The sequence below is a fragment of the Lontra canadensis genome, unplaced genomic scaffold (genome assembly GCF_010015895.1).
Source record: "Lontra canadensis isolate GAN:19392208 unplaced genomic scaffold, GSC_riverotter_1.0 scaffold1, whole genome shotgun sequence".
In the NCBI taxonomy this organism is placed as follows: domain Eukaryota; kingdom Metazoa; phylum Chordata; class Mammalia; order Carnivora; family Mustelidae; genus Lontra; species Lontra canadensis.
In genome coordinates this window covers 27,872,904-27,896,645 of record NW_022630995.1, presented here as the reverse complement: position 1 = coordinate 27,896,645, position 23,742 = coordinate 27,872,904, and the positions used below count along the sequence as shown (strand labels likewise).

The 23,742-nt window shown below is 37.0% G+C and overlaps 1 protein-coding gene across 1 annotated transcript in view; it reads right to left on the bottom strand.

Annotated features, from left to right (window-relative positions):
- Nucleotides 1-23,742, bottom strand: part of CORIN (corin, serine peptidase) — a 243,648-nt gene that overhangs the window by 131,730 nt on the left and 88,176 nt on the right. The window contains exon 5 of the mRNA XM_032852353.1: nucleotides 15,841-16,022. Coding sequence (XP_032708244.1) covers nucleotides 15,841-16,022 — 182 coding nt within the window. The remainder of the gene's footprint in view (nucleotides 1-15,840; nucleotides 16,023-23,742) is intronic.

Below are 23,742 nucleotides of genomic sequence, written 5' to 3'. Positions count from 1 at the left end.
GAAGGAAGGAAGGAAGGAAGGAAGGAAAAGAAAGAAAAGAAAAGAAAAAGAAGAAAGAAAAGAAAAAAAAGAGAGAAGAGCTTGTAATTTTTGAATGGTTGGTGAGAGTCACCTCACTATGGTATTTAAATTCCTTTGGACACATTTTAAAAAGTAATAGTTTCATTTAAAAAAACCAATTATAATATCCTTCAAATTAAACTCTTTGCCAATTACATTCACGATCTAAAATTTTCAGATATTAACTTAAAAGTCTGCAAGGGGTCTATCATTTTTCAAAATCCTTTTAGAGTTACACAGGCCAAAATATTTAGAAGACTTCAGCTCTAAAAAGCTGTTACACTGTCTCCCTGATAACAGCTCATTTTGTTTAAATGCGTGCAGGGCTTTAGACACAAAATAAACATATGGATTGAACAGATGAAAATGCAGAAGATGATTACTTCCCAATTGCTGAGCTCAATGGAACTGAAGTTATGAAGATCGAAGTTCTATTTGGCATAGTGATGTTGTAACTTCAAAAGAGATTCACAGATTTTGATGTAATGATCCTGAATCACACATTAGTTTCAGTGGGCAGCCTGGAGCTTGGGGTTCAGACACTCGGATGCCTGAATTACTAGGCAATTACTACATCATCCTAGTTCAATTTCAAGGAGAATGGATTGAGCTTAAGAAACTGCATCCACCAAAAACAAACAAACAAAAAAAGAAAAACCATAAATAGTATCCCTTTTTGGGAATTTTTGGCAACAAATACAAAACTTAGAACTAAGCTAATATTTCAATTATGTGAAGAAAAAAAAACTCAGCAATTTCTTTCAACTATCTGGTTCTGTAAAGATGAATCTGTTATGATTAAATTGGGGAGTATAAAGCTGCATTTAGAATTAAAATAAATGATGTTTTGAATTGTTCAGGGTGTGACTGATCAGCATTCCTGCTGCAGTGATCAAACTGATTATCAACTCAAAAAGGGATAGTGGTATGAAAAGTCTGAAAAAAATCAGACTTTTATTTTGTAGCTAAAAATTGCTGTATTTATTCATAATCTATAAGGCCACACATGTGGATTTCTGATTGTGAGGCACAATATTGAACAAAATGTGGATGTCCTTGGTCTTCAGCCCCCGAACCAAAAAACAAAAAAAAAATTATATTATATTATATATATATATATATGTATGTATATATATATATATATATATATATATATATATTTAGCAAGAAACTCAGGGACCAGTGTAAGCTCTTGGGCTTCTGAGTTATCAGCCTCTAAGTTATGTAACTAACTTGTAAAGAGAGTGAGAAGAATGACTGCAGGTGAGGAAAGGAACCTTCTTATTTCTGTTTGGGGGACCACTGTGCCACCTCAAGCAAAGCAATATTTGGCAGAGAATAGAAACCTAATCTCAAATGATCTAAAAACAAAAATTACCGGGCCCAAAGAGAACAGGTTGTATTTAGGCTCAAGAAGAAATCTATTTTGTTTGGCACTGCTTCTTTTTGCTGGGTATGTGGCACAGTGAAATCCAAACAGGACTGTGGTTCTTACAGAAAAACAGAAGAAATCACAAGATGAGCATTTCTTATGGTTCCTGGATGGATTGAAAGAAGTGTTAGGGATTTTAAATGATGTTTTAAAAAGGAGAAGGAAATTGAGGGAAATTGGAAGGAGGGATGAACCATGAGAGACTATGTACTCTGAAAAACAATCTGAGGGTTTTGAAGGAGCGGGGGGTGGAAGGTTGGGGGAACCAGGTGGTGGGTATTAGAGAGGGCACGGATTGCATGGAGCACTGGGTGTGGTGCAAAAACAATGAATACTGTTATGCTGAAAAGAAATTTAAAAAAAAAATGTCAAGCTTCAATTTTTAGCAATGTAATTCAAGTATCAGTAAAGTTGATCATGAAGATTCTTCTTTAAATTTATTTAATTTAATCTATGATTATTATTTTTATTATTTTTGAGAGAGAGAGGTGGGTGGCAGAGGCAGGGGGAGAGGGAGAGAATCTCAAGTAGCCTCCATGCCCAGTCAGAGCCCAACAAAGGGCATGATCTCATGACCCTGAGATCATGACCCAAGCTAGAAATCAAGAGTCAGGTGCTTAATTGATGTGAGCCACCTAAGCACCCCTGATTATGAAATTTATTAAGAATTTTGCCATGTCCTAGGGTGCCTGGGTGGCTCAGGGGGTTAAGCCTCTGCCTTTGGCTCAGGTCATGATCTCAGGATCCCAGGATCGGGCCCCACATCGGGCTCCCTGCTCAGTGGGGAGCCTGCTTCCCCCCTCTCTCTCTCTGCCTGCCTTTCTGCCTATTTGTGATCTCTCCCTGTGAAATAAATAAATTTTTAAAAAATCTAAAAAAGAGAAAAAGAAATTTTCCATGTCCTTAGCTTTCTCACTACCCCCAATAACATGGATAATGATAGCTGTTACTGGTAGAGCTTTTCTTCCTTACTTTGTCTTTGGCCACTCTCCCTCACATGCCCTACGTTACAGCCCAACAGACAGGTGCTTAAGAGAACCGAGAAGGGATATGCGGGAGAAGAGCATGGCAGCACATGGAACAGAATAGCTGGAACCTAGAAAGCCAAAGGAAAGTACTAAGAGAGAAGTGAGAGGCTTAAGAGAGCCAGATATCGTAGGGCCAGATGTCTATGTTGCACAACTCCAAGAAGCCCTTAGGTACATTGAATTCTGTGTGATTGGTGCTCCCCTGGAGTTGTGCACTGCAACAGTACTGATGAATGGTCCTGAAGGTTGTAAAGATACCAGCTCTTATATTGACTGAGATGGGAAACCTTTAAAAAAAAAAAAACATGGAGAGTAGAGATGTGAACATTTAAAGAACCAATAGGATTTGAGTAGCAAAAAAGAACATTTTGCTTCTGGGTTGAAAACAGCATACAGGCGCATAGGAAGACAGCAAAGAAGCAAATAAGAAGCTAGAGGATAATCCAGGAACGAGTTGAGGTGGTTATGGAGGGGGGAGCCCTGATTGGATTATGCATATATTTTGACAACAGAGCTAATGGAATTTGCTGACAGATCAGATATGGTATAGGAGAGAAAGAGAAGAGTCAAGGATGACCGAAAATTTTTGGCTGGAACAATGATAAGAATGAAGTTGTTATTTACTAAGAGAGGGAAAGCTGGGAGAGGAGCGATGTGGGGTAATACCTGATCAGTTTAGTACATGTTATGTTTGACATGCCTTTCAGACCCTCAAGTGGAAGTAAATAGAAGGCAGTGTGTGTAAGAGCGTGTGTGTGTGTGTGTGTGTGTGTGTGTGAGAGAGAGAGAGAGAGAGAGAGAAACAAATATGCATTCAGTTTCAGAGTTCAGAGAAGAGTCAAGCTCGAGACCCACATTGGTAGTTGTCAGCGCATGGAAGTCTTTAAAGCCACAATCCTGAATAGCCAGAATCAGATCACTGAAACAGGCAAGATTCAAAGACTAAGCCCTGAGGCACTCCAGTGTTTAGAAGTGAGAGAAATGAGAAGAAAACACCAAAGGCGGCTGAAAATAAGTGGCTTCTTCTGGAAGCCAAGGGAGGAGAGCTTACCAGGGAGGAGGGAATAATTAATGGTGGCAAATGCTGCAGGAAGTCAAGTCAGAGGGGGAACTAAGAACTTCGCATGGGATTTAGCAACCTGGATGAAAATCCCTGGAGACCCGGAAAAAAGTAGCTTTGCTTGAGAGGTGGAAGCAAGAACACTCGGATATGGGCTAAAGTATGGGGAAGTAGAATACAATTTGATGTAAAATATAGATTTAAGAGTCATCAGTACTTACACAGCCACAGGTAAGAGATTTCCTAGGGGAAACGTACAGAATGTTGAGGAAAGAAGGTTGAGTCTAGGATCTTAGGGCCCATAGAGGAAAAGGAAAGAGACTGGCTAATGTGGTGGGAAGCAGACCAAACAGAGCAGTCTTCTAGAAATCAAAGGCAAAGAGAGTGCTACAGATGAAGAAGTCAACAGGGACAAAAGCCTTCTGTTGCAAGGCACAGACAAGTTTTGTACTTCCTCCTCCACTCTACCATGTCTCTACTCTCAGAGGACATAGTACTTATGGATTATAGTAGATACTATCTGTTTCAAAGGCTAAAGGAAGTAAGTGCATACCCTAGCTACCTCATCCCTCTAGTGAGTTAATTCTGAACCATACATTATACACCATTTCCAGATTTTTCCCTAAAGATGAAGCTCCAGTTGCCCACTATGGTAGCTGGTTTAATAATGCACCTCTGTTGGCCATCTTTCCTTCCCTGAATCACCCTTCCCCTTCCCATGCCTCTTCCAAATATACCATTTGTGACCAAACCCTTATCTCAGGCTCTGCCTCTGTGCTTAGATGTCCATCCTTCCACCAGCCTATGAGCTCTTTAAAAGTACATTTGCCATCTTTCCTTTTCCAGTTCCTGGTAAACTGCCTGGTACATAGAATATGCTTTGAAATGTCTGTTGAATCGAAGCATTCACATTTATATAGCTTGTTATGGTTTCCAAAATACTTTCAAATACATTATCTCATTTAGCCTATAAAACAGTTCTACCACCCACATATTATTATTCCTATTAAAAACATGAGGAAAGAGGGACTAAAAGGGTTTAAGAAACTTGCTCAAGGCCATGGAATTAGGAAGTAGAATGCTCAGGGCTTGAAAACCAGTCTTAGGTCTAAGTTTGGTGCCCTTAAAAGAAGCATCCACACATGGAAAAAAGAAAATGATTCCATGGTTTCAATTTTTAAATAATTTAAAATTATAAATGTAGGAAATTTTAAAGTTCTAAGAAAACCCCATTTTACTTGACTATTCATTGTAATGAAAAGTGCATGGCTAGCTTTTAGTAATGTCATGATGCTATCTATAATCATCTTTCTTTGTCAGAACATTCAGTACCTTAAAGAAACAGTACTACATTATTTCTCCCAAATGAATCCACAACCCCAAGAGCAGAAATTCAGAGTACGTGTTTTACCGAGATCCCAAAAATACCATTTTGCTGCTACAGTGCTGCAATGGTTGCTCTCAGCAACCAGTGCTGTAAAGGCAAATAAAATACTAGGAAAAGGAAAAGAGCGAGGAAAAAATAAATAGCTGAAGGTCTTTCATGGCAGGGGAGTTCTCTTTAGACCTACCAAATATCATTTAAAAATGACTTTTCACATATGATCACAGAAAAGGTGAAGTAAAGGATTACGAGAACGCTCAGAATGATTGATGGGCCCTGACCTTTTGCTCCTGAGTTCTCACAACTCAACTATGGAAACACACACAAATGTTTATTTTAAAACCTCTGAAGAACAGTTCCCACAGTGTCATCACTTTAGCACATTATTTACTTTACAGGATGTAGGATCAATATAAGATAGAAAGGATAAGAGAACTGTGCATCTTTGTATATGATAACAAAATCTCTTCAGAGTTTTGACTGATCTGAAGAAGGCTAACCAAAGAATGAAACTCACAGAGCTGTGCATTGGGGAAAGTAGCTGTTACAAGTCATGCGCTTTGGTTCCATTCAGTCTGAAAAAACATTTCGAAAGTTCTTGTGAGTAGGGGGCTGTAAGAAAAGGTAATGCTCAAGGATTAACAATTGAATACCAGGATGGTCCCACAATGGTGGACTGTTGGGTAGATGATAGGGCCTTGGGGGACAGATTTTAAAATAATCCTGAAACTATCTTCCTGACCCTTAGTTTCCTAATTAATTAAATGAAGATGATAATACCTCAGAGATTTACTCTGGAAGCAAGTGAGCTAACAGCTGTGAAAGCACTTTGGGAAGGAGAATGGGATCCATAACGTAAAGAGGGGAATTACTATTTTCTTGGGACAAATGATTCACAAGTGGGAAGAAAAAGCCTAAAATGGGAGTCAACTTTTAATGACAGTTCATTTCATGGACTAAATAGGAGCTGATGCCCAACACAAGTTCACAGTGCTGAATGCCTACAGAACACCATCTCTCTTTGCCAGGTCGGACCCTTCCCTTTTTCTAAACTTCAGAATTCCGTTACGCAGTTGACTCCACTTTCCTCCATTGACATTTAACCTGGATTCCTTTGTAGTTTCTGTGGGAAAGCATGTTTAAATGTAGTCACTAATATTCTTTTCACATCTGTTCTCACATAAGGGTGGACCAGGTGAGGTTGAACACTCCTTAAATGTTTGAAACATGGCAATTATTGTTAATATTTCTATTATAAAATACTTTGCAAAACATAAAGCCTTAGACTAGGGTTTCCCAAAAGCAGCACTATTGGCATTTTGAGACACATAGCTCTTTTGTTGTGAGGAGTTTTTCTGTACATTATAGGATGTTACACAGCATATCTATATCTGGTCTCTACCCACTAGATTAGCATCTATTAAATCCTGTGGGTAGAGATTAACAACCAAAATGTCTACAGAAATTGCCAAATGTTCCCAGGTAGGGGCTACAAAATGACTTCTGGTTGAGAACTACTGCACTACATGAGTATAAATTAATATTGTGATTATCATGATTACTTTTATTTTCTCAGATTACCTGGGATGATGCTCAGAACAGAGTAGGTACTCAATTGATATGTAACAAATAAATGAAAAAATGAGAAAAGGACTTCATCAGGTATATTTATAAGTGGTCTTATAGCATAAATCCTTACATGATTAAGACTGTATTAGATAATAAATATTTCTCTAGTTGGTATACATATTCTTAGTATGAACACATTTTTAGTAAGTGTGTGTGTATGCTAGAAATGATATTCTTATGCTTATACAAAGATCAGATTTGCCAGTAACTCTTTCCCTAGCACAAGAACTATGAACGTATCTATGATTGTTAGCACCCTGTTTATCCATCAAGTGTGAGACAAAACAATTCGTTTCAATTCTAGGAAAATATTGCATAGAACGCTTTTTATCAGAGTTATTTTCAGAGAATTAATTATACATTGAGAAAATATTACAACCAAAAGTTTTAAGAACACTATGACAAGTAGAAGATCTCAGATCCTCTTAGGAAATTTCTGTCTCTTTAAACATGCTTTTAGATACAAATATTCCATCAAACTTCCAAGGTGTTTTTCAAGATCAGAAAATTTGTAACATTGTCCAATATTTGGAGAACCTATATTAAGTGGCATTTCAGTTTGAGCCATTAAATAATACTGATAATCTTATTTTGATTTTTAAGAACTGAAACTTTTTGGTCATCAGTGTTAAAGAATACTGATGATATTCTGATTTTTAAATTTTCTCTATGGATTCTTAAATCCTATACCAAAAGGCTACATTTTCCAAATGACCTCTAATAAAGACAACAAATAAAATGTTCTTATCACAACAGGGGCAAAGTTAGCTGAAAAAGAAAAGATGTCAGGAACTTCTCTTTCAGATACTCTCACTCATCCTTCTAATGATTTATTGCTGTATACTGTCTTTCAGATGGAATCCTGATTTAGCAGCAGACCTCTACTAAACACTGGGTTAAAAAGAAAATAAAACAAACTTCCATTCCTGGCTTAAATGTAATAACTTGCAGCAGATCGATGCCTTCATCAAGTAAAACTAGAAAAGCCAGATAAAACAGAAGAAACATCTGTATAAAGGCATCTGAGTTCTCAAGACAATTAGGATGGGAATGGCCAAGATCCTGGAGAGAAGATAACTGTAGAACAGAGAGTATATATTCTGCGGATGCTTTTTCCCTTGTGGAACTTGCCAGTTCTTGGCATGGTGCTAAAAACAGGGAATCTGGATATGGGGCCACTGCAAAGAGGTGGAGAAATCAGCAGAACTTTTGGCAATCCTACAGGCATAGTGAGAAAAAAGTTAGAGTTTGGGTGTTGCCAAAGGAGTGGGTTTTAAGGAGTCAAGTATGTTGTCAGAAAGGAGACACAAACAAGTAGTCCTATCACTTGGAAGGATCCTCTCTTGAGGCATTTTCCACAAAGAGCAAGATATTAAAGAGCTACGCAAAATACCTCTGCAAAATAAAATGGAATTCCAACAATCGTATTGTTCTGAAAAGAAAAAAATAGAATTTGGGACTGCCCAAGGAGGAAGAGAATGCAACAAACACCTCAGTTTCTCATTTGGGACCACTGGAGAAGTGCACCCTCAGAACCCCTGACAAACAAGAGATAGACAAGGCCTTGACAAAACAACAAAATCAGCTCAGTCTCTGTTGGATCAAGGTGATCAGTTCCAACTATGTGTCTATTCCTCAAGAAAGGCTTTGGTGCCCCAAATGTCAGCCAACACCTTTAGCTCTTTCAGCTTTTGCTCCAACTGCAAAGAGCTGTCTCACCTAAAGGCACATCATTTCCAGGAAGGACCACACCAGTGAGTAATTGAGATGGGGATGTAAAGAACCAGCTATTTTGGCCCAACGTGAAATACCTTTCCCAGACAAAATACTCCAGAGATCTGCATGGATTTAGAAAGGACTTAAATGGAACTAGAGCAAATTTTAATTTCTCTGTCTGCTCAATCCTGTTTTCTCTCCATTCTTTACACAAGTCTGATGCCTAATTAACACCCTGTACAATAAACTCCATCTCAGTGACTACTTCTGAAAAACTCAATTTGTGATATTCCAGGAGTGATCACCAAGAGAGCGTGTTGTAAGATTGAGCTGTTAATCTGGATTATTCCCTACTGTGAAAGTGCCATCATTCATGGAAATTACAGCAGACATGCCCTGACACAATGGGGCAGTCAAATTTTTAGGTACAATATTGTTTACTGTATGATAATGTACTGATGGGAAGAAATGCACCAAATGGGGTTTGAGAAGTGCAAATAATAGTAGTCATGAGAAGAGGGAGGAGAAGGAGAAGAAGGAGGAGGACAAGGAGGAGGAGGAGGAGAAGAAGAGGAGGAGGAAGAAGGAGAAGAAGAAAAGAAGAAACTCTTAGGACAATGGATTGGATGCCTTACTACTAGGCATTAGTGATGATCTAGAAAACAGTAACTCAAAGCTACAGGTAATTATAACTTGTGCATGAAGGCCAAAAAGCCTCTCTGGTAGCTCAGAAAGAGGCTCTTACATAGTGTAGCAGGAAAGTCTAGGAAACTGAGGACCAGGCTCAAGAATTAACAGTCAGAATCCTCAAACTCTATTGAAGGATAAACAGCTAATCAAAACAGGTATTTTATGCCAATGTAAAGCCTTAGCTAGAGAGAGGCAAGGAAGGAAGGAAAGAAAGGGAGAGAGAAAAAGGGAGGAAGGGAGAAAGGGAGGAAGAAAGAAAGAGAGAGAGAGAGAAAGAAAAAGAAAAAGAATGCTGACACTTAGGATAAATACATCTGGAAATATCCCTCTGAATCTCTCACCTTTAGCTGACATTAAGGTTTTACATCACCAGAAATTGAAAGCTAAGGCAGAGCTGTAAACTGCCAGAGTGTTTTAGTCCTACCCATTGAAACAAAGGCACTGAACCCATTGAAAAGGGTGGGAGACGTATTGGTTCAAGGCATTTAAGGAAATATCTGTTCAGTCACTAACTGGCCATGGAGCTGCTGTCTGAGCTGCTATCTGAGCAAAACTTTCAGTGGTCAGACATGACAACAGAAACTTTACAATATAGACTTTGTTCAGGGAAATCACAAGAGCGACAATAAATGCAACACAAAATAGTAATAACAACAAATCCTGAGAAGAGGGAATATTGGATTTGCAGAGTTGTACATTATATTATTTAAAATATCCAATTTTCAACAACAAGAACAACAACAACAAAAATATGACAAACAAAGAGACAGGAAAGTATAACCTATATATAAGGGAAAAAAGAGTCAATGGACACTGTCCCTGATGACACTCAGACACTGGACTTACTAGATAAAGAATTTACATCAGCTATTTTAAATACATTCAAAGAATTTTTAAAAATCCTTTTTGAAAGAACTAAAGTATAGTAACAATGTGCCAACAAATAGAGAATATCAATAAAGAGATACAAATTAGTTTTTTCTTAAAAAAAAAAAAAAAAAAAAAAAGAACCAAATAGAAATTCGGCAGTTGAAAAGTACAACAAATGAAATGAAAACTTCACCAGGGATGCTTAACAGCATATTTAAGCAAGTAGAATAAAGAATCAGCAAACTTGAAGATAAATAAATTGATATTATTCTATCTTTCCAGTCTAAGGAACACAAAGAAAAAAATCAAGAAAAATAACAGTTCCTTTAAAAAAAATTTTTTTTAGAGATTTTGTTTATTTATTTATTTGAGGGAGGTGGACGAGAAAAGGGAGAGGGACAAACAGACTCCTTGCTAAGCACAGAGACTGACATGAGGCTCTATTCCACAACCCTAAGTGCGATCATGACCTGAGCCAAAATCAAGAGTCAGACACTCAACAAACTGACCCACCCAGGTGCCCCCAAAATAACAGATCCTTAAAGATTTAGAAGAAACATCAGGTGTACTAATATATACACTGCGGGAGTTCCACAAAGAGAGGAGAGAGAGAGAGAAAGAAAATAAGATGAAATCAGAGAGGGAGAAAAACCATAAGCGACTCTTAACTATCTGAGTGTTGCTGGAGGGGAGATGGGTGGGAGGATGGGGTAACTGGGTCATGGGCATTAAGGAGGGCACTTGATGCAAAGAGCACAGGGTGTTATGTGCAATTAATGAATCACTAAACTCTACCTCTGAAACTAATAATACACTGCATGTTAATTAATTGATCTTAAAATAAGATATAACAATTAAAAAGAAATATTGTAGAGTTCATCAAAAAAAGAGAGAGAGGAAAGAGAATGGGGCAGAAAGAATACTTGAATATATAATAGCTGAGAAATCTCAAATTCGATGAATAATGTTGATTCACACATCTAAGAAGAAAAATAAACTCAAATTGAATAAAATCAAAAGGACCCATACATACATACATATATACATAGGTATGTCATAATCAAACTATCAAAAACCAAAGCTAGAAAGAATCTTGAGAACACCAAGAACACCACTCATCAGGCAAAACAGATTATCTAGAAGACTAACAGCTGATTTTTCATTAGAAAGCATGTGTCCAAAGAAAGTGAGATTACATATTTAGAATGCTGAAAATAAAGGACTGTCAACCAAGAATTCTATATGCAGCAAAACAATCCTTCCAAAATGAAGACTATAATAGGACTTTTCTAAATTAAAAACAAAAAGTTGAAAGAATTTGCCACTATCAGAACTTCCCCGTGAGAAATACTAAAAGAAGTCTTTCAGAATGAAATGAAAAGACAAGAGACAGTAACTCAAATCCACATGAAGAAATAAATATTACAAGTAGAGGTAATTCTTACGTAAATGTAAGACACCATGAATATACTTTTGTTTGTTAATCCTTTCTTATTCTATCGTATTTAATAGACAACTTCATAAATCAGTAATTTTAAAACTATGTTTATGGGTTTATAATATATAAAGATATAATTTGTATGACAATAATGGCACAAAAAAGGAGCTAAGGAACAAAGCTATACAGAAGCAAACTTTGTAAACAATTGAAATTAAGTTGGTATTAATCTGAACTAGATTGTTATAACTTGATGCCAACTGTAAGTCCCAGAGCAACTAATAAAAACTAAAAAAAAAAAAAAAGCAATCAGAAAAATAAATAAATTTTAAAAAATTTTTAAAGGAGCAACAAGAAATTAAAGTGATATGTTTTTTAAAATATAATAGAAAAGGAGGTAATAGAGGATAGAGGAATTTTTTAAAAGACATAGAGAAAACTAATAGCAAAGTAAAAGATGTAGGTCCTCTCTTATCAGTAATTACATTAAATGTAAATGAATTAAACAGTACAATTAAAAGACAAGGACTTGTCTAGTGCAGAAAAACATGCTATTCAACTATATGTTCAACTCATAGAGATACAAATAGATCTAAAGTTTAAAAATTGAAAATTTGAGATGTGTATATGTTTACATACATTCTGCTATTGTTGGGTAGAGTATTCTAATAGCTGTCTAAATCAAGTCGGTTTGTATTGTTTTTCAATTCTTCCTCCTTATAGATGATCTACCTAATTGTTCCATCCCCAATTTTTCCCTTAATTCTATCATTTTTGCTTAATATATTTCTGGGCTCTGATGTTAGGTTATGGGATTCTTGATAGATTGACTCTATAATCATTTTAAAATGTCCTTCTTTGCTTCTAGTAATCATCTTACTGCAAAGCTATAATAACCAATACAGCAGGTACTCACATAAATATAGCCATATAAATCAACGGAAGAAAATTGAGAGTTCAGATGTAAACTCATATATCTATGACCAATTGATTTTTGACAAGGTACCTAGTCTATTCAACAGGGAAAGAATAGTCTCTTCCACAGTTGGTGTTCAGATAACTGGATGAGGTTGGACCCCTACCTCATACCATATAAAAAAAGTAATTCAAAATGATTGATGACCTACATATGAGAGCTAAAATCTTAAAACTCTTAGGAGAAAACAGGAGTAAATATTAGTGACCTTGGATTAGAATATGATTTTTTTAGACATGATACTAAAAGCAGAAGTGACAAAAGAAAAGATAGATAAACTGAACTTTCTCAAAGTTAAAAAAAACTTCTGTGCTTCAAAGGACAAAATCAAGAAAAGTCATTTGAAAATCACTTGAAAAAATACCCACAGAACATAAGAAAATATTTTCAAATAATATATCTGATAATGGACTTATATCCAGCATGGATGAAGAACTCTTACAATTCAGCAATTAAAAAACTAATCACCTAATTTTAATACAGGCTACATATTTAAATAGCTCCTTCTAAAAAAGACATACAAATGACTAACAAGCTCATGAAATGTTGAATTATCTACATACTTAGTCATTACTAAATTGCAAAACAAAATCACAATGAGATACTACTTCATACCCACTAGGATGGTTAAAATGAAAAAGGATAACAAGTGTTGGTGAGGATGTGGAAAAACTGGAACGCTTCTATATTGATGATGAGAGTGGAATTCCCTCAAATGTTCAACAGAGTTATTACTGGTCACAATTCTACTCCAAGGTATATACCCAAGGGAATTGGTATATGCGAACCCAAGTTCACATAAAACCTTCACATGAATATTAATTGTGGCATCACTCATAATAAACAAAAAAGTAGAAACACCCAAATGTTCCTCAGCTAATGTATGGATTAAAAAAAAAAGTATATTCACACAAAGGAACAATAATTGGCAATAAAAATGTATGAAGTACTGATACACACTACAACATGGATAAATCTTGAAAACATTATGCTAAATGAAGGAAGCAAATCACAAAAAGTTCCCATTTTATGATTCCATTTATATGAAATGTCCAAAATAAGCACATCCATAGACTCTGAATGTAGATTAGTGATTTCCAATGGCCGAGGGAGGAGAAAATGTCATTACTGCTAATGGGTATGGAGTTTCTTTTTAGGGTGACAAAAATGTTTTGGAATTAGATGGCTGAGATGGTTACACAACTCTATAAGTATACAAAAACCAGTTAATTATATATTTTTAAAAGAGTAAATATTTTGGTATGTGATTATATTTTTATATTTTTAACATAATATGGGGAAAATCATATCATCTCGAGATGTAGAAAATGCATTTGATAAAATTCAAAATCCATTCATAATTAAAAAAAAAAAACCTTAGCAAACCAGAAATTGAAAGGACTTCCTTAATCTGACACAGAGTATCAGTAAAAGTCTTTCTGCAAACATTATAATTAAAAGTGAAATATTGAAACCTTTCTCTATGACAAAGAAGAAACAGGAAGCATAAAGATTGGGAAGGAGAAAATAAACAGTCATTTGCAGATGACAGAATGTGCACTTAGAAAATCCAAATGAATCTACAAAGAGGTATAAAAATCAGTATGTGATTCATTTGTATACAAACAAATTTTTTTTAGAGATTCCATTTACAAATGACATAAAAATATCAGATACACATAAATAAATCTAAGAGAAGATGAACAAAATCTTTCTGGTTGAAATTATCAAACGTTACTGAGAGAAAATAAAGAATAACTCATTAAACTACTTACGTTAAGATTACCACAGTATATCATTTTGATGGGTTGGAAGATTCAATGTTATAAAACAATTCTGTCTAATTTGAACTATGGATTTAATGCAATCCCAATTCAAACCAAAAAGCACTTGGGGAAACTGCACAGTGATTTGAAAATTTACATAAAATGCGAAAGGCCGAGAATAGGCAAACAATCTTTCAGAAGTAAAAAGCTGAGGGACTTACACTATTGAATATAAAGACTTACAAAACTACAGGAATCCAGACAGAGCATAATTAGCTTAATTCTATGCCAAATAGAGGGTCTAGAAACACATGTATATATAATCAATCACTTGACCAAAAACAAAGGTGACATTATAGTACAGAGGGAAAAGATAATACTCTAAATAAATAAAGGGCAGTGGGTCAATTAAATATATGCACAGAAAAAAGTTAATCCATAGCTCTCACCATACACAAAAATTAATTCCAGAATATGGTATTGTAAATATAAATGCTAAAACAATAAGGTCCAAGAAGAAAAGAGGAAAAAAAAAAACTTCTACATTTTGGTGTAGGCAAGGATGTTTTAAACAAGACACCAAAAAGGAATCACAAAATAAAAGACTGATAATATAGACCCATTAAAATTAAGACCTTCTGTGCCATAATTTGACACTAATAAGAAAGGCAAGCCACAGAGTGGGAGATCTTCACAATACATAAACCCAAGAGTTTACATATCTAGGATACATAAAGAACCATAAATCAAGAACAAAAAGGCAAACTACCCAACCAAAGAATGGATAAAACACTCGGACAGATGCGTCATGAAAAGGGCTGTTCACATCACCAAATTTTTTTGAAAAATTAATCAAACTCATCATGGAAATGCAACTTAAAACCACAAAGACAACAATACTATCACCAGAATTGGTAAAATGAAAAAGACTGACAATAACAAATGTTGGGGGAGGATTTGGAGCACTGCAGCTTTCACACCCAGTTGACTGGAGGATAAATTGGTACAACCACTTTAAAAAACTTCTCGCTGAATAAATATATGGACCATGTTCAATCAAAGACATGCACAAGAATAGTCAAAACATCACTATTCATAATAGCTAGAAACAACTCAATTGAACAACTGAATAGAATAACAATTGAACAGAATAATATATTAGGGTATATAATATATTAGGATACTATGCAACAGTGAGAATGAATGAACCACAATAGGAAAACATAAGGAATCTCTCAAACATAATGTTGAGCAAGTGAAGCTAGATACAAAAGGAGTCCATCCTTCCCAATTTCACTGACACGAAGTTCAGAAGTGGGCAAGATGACAGATATCACCTTAGATGGCTTCTCTTAGAAGAGAGGTTTCTTTGGGGGGGTAAGATGACTGGAAGGGGGCTTGAGAGATTTAGGGGGTTGCTGGACGTTTGGTGATTTGCTTCTTTCACTTGACATCTTCAAGGTTCATCCATATCATAGCATGTACAAGTACTTCATACATTTTTACTGCCAATTAATATTCCACTCTAAGAATATACTATTTTTTAAAATCTATACATTAGATGAAGAATATGCGGGTTGTTTCCACTTTTAGTTGCCATTATTAACGCCACTACAGACATTCACGTAGAAGTTTTGTGTGATCTATCTCTTTATCTGGGTGCTGGTTACAGGGGTCTGGTCACTTTCATAAAATACACTGAAGTATGTACTGTATGTATACATTCTTGTATGAATGGTGTATTTCAACAAAAATTTCTTAAATGAAATGAAATGAAACACAGACACATACATTGCTTGCCTTTTTCCTCTTGTGGAGAGAAGCAAATTCTGCTGATGTTGCTGCTTTCGGTTTGGTTTCTAAACTGGGAGCAGGTGAGGAAACCGGGCCAGGAGGCGTTCACCATCCCTAGGACTGATTCACAGCCCTCTTTTGCAGCCTCACAGAAAGATCTACAGGGCAGGAGTCCACGGCTAGAAGTAAAAAAACAGTGAAAATTAATGTTTTTACTGACTACTTTTTGAAATAACAATGAAATTAAAGTTAGCCACCAGTGCCGTGATATTATCTTAATTTATATTTTCTAGAGTCAACAACTTAAATTTCTACATTAAGTCCTAAAACAAGGATTGGAGCCACCCTATTACCATGATTCTAGAGGGAATAAGCTAGCTTCGTAATGTATCAGCTTACTATCTCTTGTAAAAATATTTATCTCAAGTGATTTTTTTTTTTTTAGATTTCCTGTGCTCAAGCAAACCTGTCAACCAAAATTTAAAAAAAAGCTCTAGTTAATAGCAAATGCAGTAAATTAACATAGAAAGGAAGGCCTCCAAATTGGAAAAGCAGAAGTAGGTCACAAAATAGGTTAATTTCAATTCTTTATCTTCCCTTTGAGAAATTAAAAGTGTCTCTGAGACGTAGACAGAAAGCTGCTCCTGGAATTCCACTGCTTCCCCAGAAAAAATAGACAAGGGCCAACTCAGTTGTTTATTATAGTAATAAACTATTGATCTTCATTTTTTTTTTAAGATTTTATTTATTTATTTGACAGAGAGATCACAAGTAGACAGGGAGGCAGGCAGAGAGAGAGGAGGGAGCAGGCTCCCTGCTGAGCGGAGAGCCTGATGCGGGACTCGATCCCAGGGCCCTGAGATCATGACCCCAGCCGAAGGCAGCGGCTTAACCCACTGAGCCACCCAGGCGCCTTGATCTTCATTTTTAAACAGTTATTAATCTTCCCTGATTTCTCCTTATCTTCTGCAAAATAGAAAAAAGCAAACAACTGCTATTAATGGTAAGAGTAATGATGCCCCCAGAGCTTGGCTTTATTCCTCTGCCTCGCAACCCAACACTTGTGGACGAGAATGTTACAATTCTAGTTGTAAATGTAGAAATGTTAAAAGGCAGGGAGGGACTTGTTCCCTTGCAGACCTGGCTGCCATCTCCCACATTGTAGCCACAGAATGCTCCTCTCGCCCTGGCTGGTGATCTGGCAAAGCCATTTCAAATCGTTTTAAGGAAACTGGGAAAGAAGATATACCTGTCGGTCAAGGCAAAGTACACACTTCACTTGGTAGGGTCATGACGATGTTGCACGATCATACAATATGGGATCTGTCACAAATCTTAAGCAATACCTGGTTCGAATCCTCCATTTGAGACAAGCCCAGGAAGATTCTGGGATGGACTCGAGATCATACATCTTCTTAATGGCAAAGCAGGAAGAGAATCCTGGTGTTCGAAATTTTGGTTTATGTTCTACCTACCCTTCCGTATTATATATTTTCACATAAGGATAGAATAATCCAGCTTTAAAAAATCTCTTGATTAAGCAAGCACATTAAAATTCCCCATTCATACTTCTCTGGATAGCAGGAACATTAATGGGATACACCAGCCACTGAATTAAAACAGAACTGATAGAGTCTGTAGAAGAATTTGGGGAGAGGGATCTTGTTCTATATACAAATATGGAAAAGGGGTACTTGATAATTCTATTCAGATGCAAAATGTTTTTGACCCTCCTCTCAGGAACTTGTCTCAAAACTCAGTATCTTATAGAATCCTGATCTCCACATAATTACCTACCTACTAAATTTGTTAATGAAGATGTGGAAAGAGAGGTTTTGCATTTGAAAGATTCGGTTTGGGCTATAAAATTATGAACTTGTCCAGACAAGTTTCTTGGTGTAAAGAAGACAGCTGACTGCCATTGAGAAATACATAGATAGTTATAGGACTAAGGAAGTGTCACTTAAATAACATTTTTAAATCTTATTCCAGAGAGGCACCTGGGTAGCTCAGTCAGATAAGAGATACACTCTTGGTTTTGGCTGAGGTCATGATCTCAGGATGGTTGAACCCCACCACGGTCTCAGCTCTGGACGTGGAGCCTGCTTAGGATTCTCTCTCCCTCTCTGTCCCCACCCCCAATAACACGATCTCTATTCATTCTCTCCCTCTCCCAAGAAACAAAAATCTTATCCTAGAGAAGTTAGAGACTATATTTTCTCAAATAGAACTGAAGGACATGGTTGAGGAATCAGATCATAGAATTTTTAGGCAACTGCTTTACAACACTTTGCTAGGCTCTGTTCTAAGTGCATTAACTCACTCATTTCTCATTAAAGCCCTAAGTGATAAGTACATTACTATCATCCCAAATATACAAATAAAAAAATTAAAGCACAGGAAAAATAAGAGGCTTGTCCAAGATCACTGAAGTGAGTGTCAGAGCCAGGATTCAAACCCAGTCAGACTGATCCCAGGATCCACTCAGTTAAACACTTTATTCACGTGAACCCATACTTCAGGAATGTGTGTTCCAAAAGCACAATTCATGGTTTGTTCAAAACTTGACATTTGGGGCACCTGGGTGTCTCAGTCATTAAGCGTCTGCCTTTGGCTCAGGTCATGATTCCAGGGTCTTGGGATCAAGCCCCATATTGGACTCTCTGCTCAGCGGGAAGTCTGCTTCTCCCTCTCTCATTCCCCCTGCTTGTGTTCCCTTTCTTGCTGTGTCTCTCACTGTCAAATAAATAAATAAAATCTTTAAAAAAAAAAAAAAGCTTGATAATAGTGATTTTGCGGGTTTGGTTCTAGACCACCACAATAGAATACTGACTATCATAATAAAACAAATCAAATTAATTTCTTGGTTTCCCATCACATATAAAAGTTAGGTCAACACTATGCTACAGACTAATAAGTACACAACAGCATCATGTCTTAAAAAACAATGTACCATGTACACACCTTAATTAAAAAATACTTTACTGCTAAAAAATGCTAATCATCATCTGAGCTCTCAGTGAGTTATAATCTTTCTGCTGGTGCAGGGTCTTGCCTAGATGTGGGTGGCTGCTGACTGATCAAGGTGGGGGCTGCTGAAGGTTGGGGTGATTATGGCAATTGCTTAAAATAAGACAACAGTGAAGTCTCCCGCATCCTTTGATTCTTCCTTTCATGAGCAATTTCTCTGTAACTGGGATGCTGTTTGATACCATCTTCCCCACAGTACAATTTTCAAAATTGGTGTCCATCCTCTCGAACCCTGCTGTGGCCTTATAAACTAAGTTTATGTAACATTCTAAATCCTTTGCTGTTATTTCAATAATTTTCCCACATCTTCACAGGAGCAGATCCCATCTCAAGAAACCACTTTCTTTGTTGATCCTTGAGTAGCAGTTCCTCATCTGTTCAAGTTGAATTATGAGACTGTAGCAATTTAGTCATGTCTTCAATGTCCACTTCTCATTCTAGTTCTCCTGTGATTTCTACCACACCTGCTGTTACTTCCTTCACTGAAGTCTGGAACCCCTCAAAGTCTTCTGTGAGGTTTGGAACCCACTTCTTTCAAAATTCTGATAATGTTAATATTTTGATTTCATCCTATGAATCACAAATGTTCTTAAAGGATTTCAATGGTTAATCCTGTCCAGAAGGTTTTCAATTTGTTTTTCCCAGATCCATCAAAGGAATCACCACCTATGACAACTATCACCTTAGGAAACGTATTTCTTAAACAGTAAGACTTGAAAGTTGAGATGACTCCTTGATCCATGGGCTAAAGAATGGGTGTTGTGTCAGCAGGCACATAAACCACGTTAATCTCATTGTCCATCTCCATCTCTTAGGTGACCAGCTGCATTGTCAATGAGCAGCAATATTTGAAAGGAATCTTTTTTTCCTGAGCAGTAGATCTGGCTTAAAATATTCAGTAAATCATGGTCGTAAACAGATGTGCTATTATCAAGGCTTTGTTTTTCCATTTATAGAGTACAAGCAGAATAGATTTGGTGTAATTCTTAAGGACCCTAGAGATTCTGGAAAGGCATATGAACTGTGGCTTCAACTCAAAGTCACCAGCTGCATTAGCCCCTAACAGGAGGGTCAGCCTGTCCTTTGAAGCTCTGAAGCCAGGCATTGACTTCTCTCTAGCTTTTGAAAGCCCCTGATGGCATCTTCTTCCAAGAGGAAGCTGTTTTATCCACACTGAAAACCTGTTGTTCAGTGTGGCCACCTTGATTAATTATTTCACTGGATCTTCTTGAGGTACTCGCTGCAGCTTCTCCATCAGCACTGGCTGCTTTGCCCATACTTTTATGTTCTAGAGAAGGCTTTGTTTCTTAAACCCCATGAGCCAACCTCTGATAGCTTCAAACTTTTCTTTGGCAGCTTTTTCACTTCCCTGTCTTCACAGAATTGAAGAGAATTAGGGTCCTGCTTTAAGCTTTAGCAGTAGGCTTTGGGTTAAGGCAATGCTGTGGCTGGTTTGATCTTCTGTCCAGACCACTCAAACTGTCTCCCTATCAACAAGGCTGTTCTGCTCTCTTATCATGCATGTGTTCACTGGAGTAGCACTTTTAATTTTCTTAGAATTTTTTCTTTGCATTCACAATCTGGGGGTTTGGCACAAGAGGCCTAGATTTGGCCTTTCTTGGCTTTTGACACACTTTCCTTACTAAGCTTAATCATTTCTAGTTTTTTTTTTTTAAGATTTTATTTATTTATTTGAGAGACAGAGATCACAAGTAGGCAGAGAGAGAGAGAGGAGGAAGCAGGCTCCCTGCCGAGCAGAGAGCCCGATGCAGGGCTCAATCCCAGGACCCTGAGATCATGACCTGAGCCAAAGGCAGAGGCTTAACCCACTGAGCCACCCAGGCACCCCTCATTTCTAGTTTTTGATTTAAAGTGAGAAACATGCAACTCTTCCTTTCACTAGAATACTTAGAGGTCATTACAGGGTTATTAATTGGCCTAATTTTACATTGTTGTATCTCAGGGAATTGAGGGGACTGAAGGGAGGGAGACTGACAGGAGAATGGCCAGGGGAATGCACAGCACTTATTAAGTTCACCCTCTTATATGAGTGTGGTTCATGGGACTCCTAACCAATTATAATAGCACATCAAAGATCACTAATTGCAGATCATCAAAGCAAATATAATACTAATGATAAGATTTGAAATACTGCAAGAATTACCAAAATGTGACACAGAGATGTGAAGGGAGCAAAGGCTGTTGGCAACATGGCACCCATAGACTTGTTTGACACAGGGTTGCCGCTGACCTCCAATTTATAAAAAATGCAACACGTGTGAAGCACAATAAGGCAAAGTGCAATTAAACAAGACATGCTTGCATGCACTTTCTGAGTGGACCAACTGTATACACAAGGTTGGGTTCTCCCTTCATTCCACAAACTCCTAGTTAACCAGCAATGAATCAGTATTTGCCAAATGGCCTAAGGAACACCAAAAAAGGATAAAGTCATTTCTCTCTCTCTCTCTCTCTCTCTCTCTTTTTCTTCTATGTGTGAGACAGCCCAAAGTAAAGCTACAAGCAATCTGGATTTGTTTTCGGCATTCTTCCTTTGCCTTCTAATCCCTGACCTGGGTCCCAGTTTCTGACACCATCCCAGTCACCCCGACTCCAGCAACCCCATTAGATGGCCATCTCTACCAGAATGTTCCTAGCTCATAAACATTTTCTTCCCTTCCTATAATCAAAACTACATTCCCCAAGTGATCAGATCCCAATTAGGCTGCCAAAGAAAAAGAAAGATGAAAATAACAGAGTAATTCATAATAATAGATGGACACTTAACCCTCCCAAAGGTTTTTGCATCATTAGAAGATTATTTGCTGGAGCAAAGGAGTCTCTAATTGATGGAATGCCAAGTGCCATTACAGGGGAAACATTCATCTAACATAGTCAGTGGGGTTGTGGGGGTGTAGGGGAAGATCCTTGAGAAGCTGTCTACACACAGGGCCCAATTCTCCCAAGAGGTTTCTGGACCTTTCCTCACTTATGAACCCGAATATTTTTGGATTCATACATCTACATCTTTTCTCAGAATCTTCTGTAAGAGTAATAAAGTTTCACACAAGGGCCCAGTAAACAATTTTCATGTTCTAAACCTGAATCTTATCTCAGAAACTAACTGTCATTGACTCTTACCACGGACATCTTCTGCAGGAAAACATTTACCATTCTAAAACTCCCATACTCCTCACTGTCTAATCTTGGGCCAAAAGTTCACTCAAACCAAGACTCACACTTTCCTTATTTGAAAAGTGAGGGGTTTGAAAGAGCTGATTTTCCCTGGTTCTTTAACCAGTAACATTCCGTAAATCAAGATTCATTCTTTAACACAGTACTTCTCAGAGGAGCTGTGATAATCCTACCAGCTTTGCTAAATTTCAAAAGGTAAAGACATTTTTCTTAAGATTTGTTCTGGGAATATATAGAGACATTAAAATACCATTAGGCCTTCCATTCTAAAAATAGGACCTAAGAAAAATGTCTACTAGAGTGTTTCCAAATAGCTCTTGTAAGAGGTGTAACCAACCGAGACCCATAAGCTTCAAATTGCTGGACCAGGACATGTGAAATAGTGATAGAGTATTTATAACAAGCAGCCCTTTCAAACAGTGAGCAAAACGAGGAGCCATTTGTTCTTGCTTTGCATGAAATCCAACTGCCTATGAGGGGCTGAAGTATTTGGCTTTTCATCACATGGAACAGTGCGGTGAGACAGACCACACTATTTTGGAACATGAGTGTCTATATCCAAGCAGCAAGCTGACTGACATCTGAAAACAGCGCTCCGCACAAGGAAAGAGTTGGATTTGGCTATCAGAATACTATTTTAGAACCGGTGATTATTTTAAATTGACGTGTGAAGTGCATTTGGTGTTAGAAGTTCCTAACACATTTTAATGGAAGTTCAAGTAGAGTACTGCAACATCATCTCTGTATTTGTTGAAACAAATACATATAAATAGATATATAAATAATTCTAGTATACAGTGATAGTGAAGCTTTTATGGTATTTTCACCAGAAAGGACATTTTTTGGACATACCAAAAAAGTGGTAGATTTTACCTATGTGACTTTTTATTTTTTTTTAAAGATTTTATTTATTTATTTGACAGACAGAGATCACAAATAGACAGAGAGGCAGGCAGAGAGAGAGAGAGAGGGAAGCAGGCTCCCTGCTGAGCAGAGAGCCCAATGCGGGACTCGATCCCAGGACCCTGAGATCATGACCTGAGCCAAAGGCAGCGGCTTAACCCACTAAGCCACCCAGGTGCCCCAACCTATGTGACTTTTTAAAAATTTTTATTTAAATTCAATTTAGTTAACATATACTGTATTATTAGTTTCAGGGGTATAATTTTGTGATTCATCAGTTGCATATAACACCCGGGGCTCATTCCATCAAGAGCCCTCTTTATTGCCCATCAACCAACTACCTCATCTCCAACCCAGCACCCCTTTAGAAACCCACAGTTTTTTCCCTAGAGTTAAGAGTCTCTCATAGTTTGACTCCCTCTCTGATTTTTATTGTATTTTATTTTTCCTTCCCTCCCCCTATGTTCATCTGTTTTGGTTCTTAAATTCCACATATGAGTGAAAGAAATCATATAGTATTTTTCTTTCACTGACTGACTGATTTCACTCAGCCTAGTACCCTCTAGTTCAACATCATCCACATCATTGCAAATAACAAGATTTCGTTCTTTTTGGTGGCTGAGTAATATTCCATTTTATATACCTATATAATTTTTAGTGAATTTATCTACTAAAATTGTTTGCTTTATTTACCAAAAAAATTACAGGTTTTTTGTCTTACTGTGCCCTTTGACCAACATCTTCCCATTTCTCCCCAAATTTATAAAAAGG